The sequence below is a fragment of the Etheostoma spectabile genome, chromosome 4, assembly GCF_008692095.1.
Source record: "Etheostoma spectabile isolate EspeVRDwgs_2016 chromosome 4, UIUC_Espe_1.0, whole genome shotgun sequence".
NCBI lineage: Eukaryota > Metazoa > Chordata > Actinopteri > Perciformes > Percidae > Etheostoma > Etheostoma spectabile.
The window spans coordinates 10,708,692-10,715,112 of NC_045736.1; the positions used below are offsets into that span (position 1 = coordinate 10,708,692).

The 6,421-nt window shown below is 39.9% G+C and overlaps 1 protein-coding gene across 1 annotated transcript in view; it reads left to right on the forward strand.

Annotated features, from left to right (window-relative positions):
- The first annotated feature begins 546 nt into the window (after positions 1 to 546).
- The window catches only part of slc16a1a (solute carrier family 16 member 1a), a 10,737-nt gene continuing 4,862 nt past the window's right edge, over positions 547 to 6,421 (forward strand). Inside the window, exons 1-2 of the mRNA XM_032514331.1 lie at positions 547 to 968; positions 5,855 to 6,124. Of these exons, the coding sequence (XP_032370222.1) occupies positions 5,908 to 6,124 (217 nt within the window). The 5' untranslated portion in view covers positions 547 to 968; positions 5,855 to 5,907. The remainder of the gene's footprint in view (positions 969 to 5,854; positions 6,125 to 6,421) is intronic.

Below are 6,421 nucleotides of genomic sequence, written 5' to 3' on the forward strand. Positions count from 1 at the left end.
TTTTGTCTCAAATCCATTTCCATTCTTCACTCTTGTGTATAAATGCCGACCTATGAGAAAATACTGAATAGTAGGCGGTGCTCTACTGTTTCCTCAGTTTGAAAAGCAATAAAACTCCTTATTTGAGTGTAATAAAACATTTGCGGAAAAACATAAAACATTTAACAAAGAGAAATAATGTTTCAAGGGTGTCAAGAATTAGCAGTTTTGCAAGTGCACACTGTTCCAATAACCTGCTGTACTTGAGCCCTGTGTCCTTCCTTTCCCAAGCCCTGATACCAACTCAATAGCACCTCAGGGAGTTCAGGGAGAAAGGCTCAACCAGATCTGACTCAAGTGTTCAGAAATCTTTCTTCCAGGTGAATAAACAATGTCAACAACAATGTCTGTTGCGTACGTGAAACCGGATTTCTTATAGCCGCAATATTCAATTGAATAGCAACGTTAAATGAGCTAATGCAGGAAATCAGTGTCTCAGAAAGCATCTTATCTCTTGGAGTGCAGACATTATTCGATATCCTCTCAGGTCACACATACTACGGGGCCGTGCAGTGAATAACTCTAACCTTGTGTGTGATTTCAGCACATGCCAGAGGGGTGGAGAATGCATTGTTGGGGCACAGCACTAAGCCTCCCACAGCCAATAAGAACTTGACTGACTTCAACATTTAGCCCCATAGTACCCAGATTGTCCCGCTGTTTTGATCTGGGCACTGAATGACCTGAACTTTTCAGCTTCACTTGATTCACTTTAGATGAAGTCTGAGGCGGAGGTGCCACGGGCAACTTTTGGACTGTCACAGTGGATACAGACCCACAGATAACGTCTGGAGTATCTGTGCAACATATTTTTACATATTCAGAGATGCTCGGTCCCATTCAATGAATTCTGCTGCGTGTTAAGGTGCCTCCGAGACTGCTGTCTGTCTGCAGAGCTCATCCGTCCCCGTCCGAGAGCGCCTGCCAAGGTAAGACACATGACACAGACACAATGCACATTTATTAACAGACTTCACTGTAAAAAAGTAAATAATAACTACTTGCCTAAGTAAGCTCCTGATAGATTGTTATACATGAAATATGTATTGCTATGTCAGTGTTGTACCAATACTTTTTATGTGAGTTTGTGATTTCCTCGAGCAAATATTTAACAAGAAATTCTCATCTATAATTGATCCGACAAATTCACTACAGTAGATTGAATAAGTGGTATTAGAAAGGGGCCCCGGGCATGGAAGCAGGGAGAATGACTGTAAACTTGCTAGAAGCGCAACAATTTAGCCAAAGATCTAAAAACGAATTCATTCAACACTATTCGGTAATTTATTATTAATATTCAAAAATAGGGTTTAAATGCTGCACATACCAAGCTCAGGGTCACGACCGAGCTCTGATAAAAGTGACCCATGTTAGTCAAAATAATTCCAATAATTTTTTTTTTTTTCTCTCTCAAGCAATGACACCAAATCCTGTTGTCTCTATCAATGCCCTCTGATGAACCCACCCTACGTTAGCTGGTATTTGGGTGTTGTCACATGGCACTTTGACTGCTTTATTTAGACCTCTACAATGTGACTGGGGTTAGCGTTGATGCCTCATCCTGGGTTAAAGGAATCAACTCTGCAGTTTTCACTGAATTATGGGATTCTTTTCTCTCCATTGTAGAGCCAAGCTCTTCTTTTTATCAAAAGTGACAGCAATTTAATTACTGTTAGAATAGCCCCCCATACAACAAAAATCACATTCGTACTTCAATCCAGCCTATGTTAAACAACAAAGATATCATATAAACAATAAAGTATCACCACAAACTAAATATTTCCACAAACAAAAATAGAAGTTCCTTTGATACTCAAGATAGGGCTGCACGATTATGGCCAAAATAATAATTACGATTATTTTGATCAATATTGAGCTCACGATTAAAAGAGAATTCTGGTCAATTTTAACACGTATCTCTGTTGTTTGTAAATGTGGAGTGCTGTCAGTAGAGAGAAAAATGAAACCAATTGGTGCTGCCTACCCTGTGTCATCCTCTTGCTAGCGTTAACACCCAACGGGCTTAAACAGGGCAAGTTTTAAAAGTGTTTTTAGCCTCTAAAGTGTCTACCCATGTGAAGTGATTCCTTCCCAGTGAACACAGTGAACCTGACTGCTGTAGATGCGACAGAAAGGCATAAAAGTTGTTAATTCAACCGGGGCACATACCTTCGTTTATTTAGTATTTAGTAGTTTTCCGGTGAAGTCCACGCTAGTTGAAACACGCCTTTCTGTCACACCCGTCGGGTGCTACCTCTAGCAGGAAGACAACACAGTGTAGACAGCACCGATTGGTTTCCTTTTTCTCTCTACTGACAGCACTCCACATTTACAAACAGCAGCGTTACGGGTTGAAATTGACTGGAATTCTCCTTTAATTATCACAATTATTTGTTGATTTCAACATTCCTCTCATGTTGAAGTATGCTGTATGCCTGTTATCCACTGGACGAAATATCGAAAATATCGAAAATATCAACGGGGATTTCGGTACCTCATTACGATGCCACTTAAATATCTGCGTTGCTCTCGGATGCTCCAAAACAGATGTTAGAAGCAACAGAAACATCGCTGAAGGCCAACACCTGTAGCAGTAATAAGAATAATGTATACTTTATTGATCCCACAAGGGGAAATTACAATTTACACTCTGTTGCTATTACACACATTACACACAGGCCTGAATTACACACACATGCTCAGGACCTATACATGCACTACATGGAGAGATGTCAGAGTGAGGGGGCTGCCCATGGAAAGGCGCCCTGAGCAGTTGGGAGTTCGGTGCCTTGCTCATGAGCACCTTAAACTTCTTCCATTTTGGCTAAACCAGCTTGCTACACTCCCTAGCATCAAATCCTCCAAACTCCTTTAGCCCACTTGAATTGTGCAGCCCTAACTCAAGAAGTATAAACTGAGTGGGGAATGTTTTGTTCTTACTCTAGGAGGAAGTTGAGGAAGCACGACAGCTAATAGGTGTATTAGCGGCTTGCTAAATATCACCAATTAGCTAAAGCTGTCACCAGAATAGACATTGGTGACATGTTCCAACCTAAGCATTGGAAATGAAAGCATTTAACATCAGTAGGGATGTCAAATGTACAGATTGAACAAACAAAATACATTTATGACTGTCGTGTCTCTTACTTTTTACCTAAGGAGTCAGGCTAGTAGTTTCCCCCTGTTTTTAAATCCATAAGATGATTTTGAAATAAATATTTTGTGTCCAATTATTGATTTCTTCAGTAAGTAGCCGGCTTATTACATAAGCAGCATAATGTAGAGTGAGCGAATCATTATCACAAAATTAATCCTCACAACCCTGAATAATAACCCGCTCACTCTACATTATCCCTCACATGTTATCTGTATGCAAATTAAATTTTTTACTCCACAGGTTCCTATCTAATTATTCTAAGTGACCCTTAATGTCTGCATGGGTAAATAAAACACACACAAGTTCTTATTTCACCTCCATTACCTATTGCATCTCTAGCATAATGCAGGAGGCACATTTACAGCTGCATAGCAGCAGCCAGAATCCCAGCTCAATAACAAAAGTTCTTTAACACATTAAATATTCACTACTCGCTGCACACAACTGGCTTATCCAATAAGTTTTCAGAGCACTGAACCAATTCATCAACCAAATCAAGTCCTCCTTGGCTGAAAAACACTACATCATCACCCACTCCCGGGTATAGCCCTGAGCTATTGAACAGTGTGAATGCAACCAGTGTTCATGGTCTGATCGATGTTTTCTCTGGATAGTCTCCCCTGTGTGAACAATACAGTAAGTTGTTTGACTCTGCAAAAGGACTCTTATTCATCACCTCTAAAGTGAGACTGTGGGAGATCAGCAGGTGGGAGCTCAGTGCAGAGAAGCAAAGCAAGGCCACAAACGCCATCCTTAATCTTAAACTCTTTGGGAAATATTTGTAGACAAATCTGATCTCTTTCCAAATAGGCATGCGGCATCAGCAAAGCGGAGGGACTCAGAGGTACTTATAAGTCAGTATACAGAGCATGTAGCCAACTGTTGAGGGGGTTTTGTTTTACAGTGAAACCAGTAAGATTGGTCAGTTGGTACTGGATGTGATAGACTGGTCAGACGGCATGAGACGGATGGAAAAGAGGAATAAGGAAAATTAAAGGGTGAAAAGTTACACTTCTGTAGAAGCAATTTTCTTATACTTTGTACTCATAGTCATTCCGTTGTCTGTTGTACAAACTTCCTCCTTCCGCCTCAGCTTTGAAGCATTTGACATCAGCAGCTCTGAACAGCTTTGTATCAAATTTGCAAATGAAAAGCTTAAGCAACAGTTGCACTGGTGTGCGTGAATTATCTGTCCACATTTATTGTCATTACAACTCAGTGTGTACTGTATACCCTTGTAGAAATATATGAGTTGAAAGGCAATTATTTGGAAAGAAAAGATAAATAATTTGTATGCAATTATCTGATACCTAAATATATACATAAATTAGTCAACCACCTTGACAGCTTAGGTTTCGAAAGGGAAACTAAAGTGAGGATTCATTGAACTTTGAAATGAGCAAAAATGAATGGCATTTGAACCACTGAACACAGGGATCAAATTCTACCATCATGGTAGATCGTAGCAATTGTAGCAAATTAGAGCTCATGTTATATCCCCAATAAACTGTAGCAACAATATGAACAAACAACCAAAATGCACTGTTAAAGATACAGAGTAGCACAATGTAAATGGTTAACATACTGGATTTTGAAACCTGTATAAAATGTCTTGGTGAATTTAGCTATAGCATTAAAGATAATTCAAATTGTCATTCAATATATGTTCAGTCTCTATAATTCCTCTTTTTATTGACATGTATTGTTATTTGCAGGGCTCCTCATTTTCTTCATACATACAAATTAATATAATAGTATTGGCGATACAAAATAAAATACTGAGCACCCACGTGTGCCAGACTACCAGTAGGCTACGTTCATTTAAAATGAAACGTTGCATTTGGTGGAGCGTCTGCCATAGTGTGATTGGTTATGTCGCATATCCCATGCTCCATTGATTCTTGATTTCCCACGAAGCTGATCGTGGTTACGTGTCAGTTAAACTTCTCATCTCTAATCCTATCTGTATTTGTGAGAATTGGCGCCGTCCCGAGTTGAAAGAGAGCCTACTATACAGCTTTATTATCAAGTTAATTGGCACGTGTGTTCGTTTCAGCCGCTGTCCATTTCCTAAAGTTCTGAAATGCAAACATCTTTTGACTACTTTTTTTTTTTTTTTAAAGGGTTGTTCGCCCGTGAGCGCCCGTGAACAAAAACATAAATTGGCACCTAAGGTTTGTATGCTATCATCTACCATACAAGCTTGACCTCTGGAAGTTGACTCTGAAAGCACTTACGAGATCTCAAAGAACAAAGTGACACAAAGCAGGGTTCGGTTCAACAATGTTCTAAAGGTTTAATAAGACACACATGTATATACTTTTTTTATAGCAGTCATTTCAGTGACATAATAGTAGATGGATTAGAAAGGGGCACCAGAGGAAAGGATTGGTTTAAGGTACTGTAGATTTACTACATCTTTAGGGTGCAAAACAGTGTAACATTCTGATACCAATTTATGATATTGGTTAAAACAGACGAGAGAGGCTTTGTTCAGAGTTTTCACGGAATGGAATGTAACAGATTCATCCAGTTTGCAGCGTGGATATGAAAATGTTCAGAGCCGTTGATGTCAAATGTTTCAAAGCTGAGGACAAAACCTCAAGTTTAAGTAACTAAAGTTATGCTATTTGCCTGTTTTTGTTTTCCTCTGAACAGGTCCTCGTATCTGTAAAACGTGTTGAAATTGAAGAGGAGTTTGGTGAGTGAAAATGGCGCCTGTCGTCGGTGGTCCTCAAGGCTACACACCCCCCGAGGGTGGCTGGGGATGGATGGTGGTGGTCGGGGCCTTCATCTCCATTGGCTTCTCCTATGCGTTTCCCAAGTCCATCACTGTCTTCTTTAAAGAGATTGAGGTGATCTTCGATGTGAGCAGCAGCCAGGTGTCCTGGATCTCTTCCATTATGTTAGCATGCATGTACGGCGGAGGTGAGCTACGACCCAAAATACAACTTGCCACACATGGGTTTGTTAACATTTGACATTTAGCACATGAAGAAGATGTATAGATGGAATCAGTTTCTGGCTTTTTACACAACCGTGAAAAAATGATTTATTCTTGGTGTGAAAGCCAATCCATTGCTCTCAAATACAGATTTGATTTGCAGCCTTTCAGCCTCCGTCTGTCCACAACGAGGCCACAGATTCTCAGAATTATAGTGTGACTTGAATCAAAGATTTCCTACTGAGATAAAACAATACTGTAACTCCTCTATTTCAGTGTTT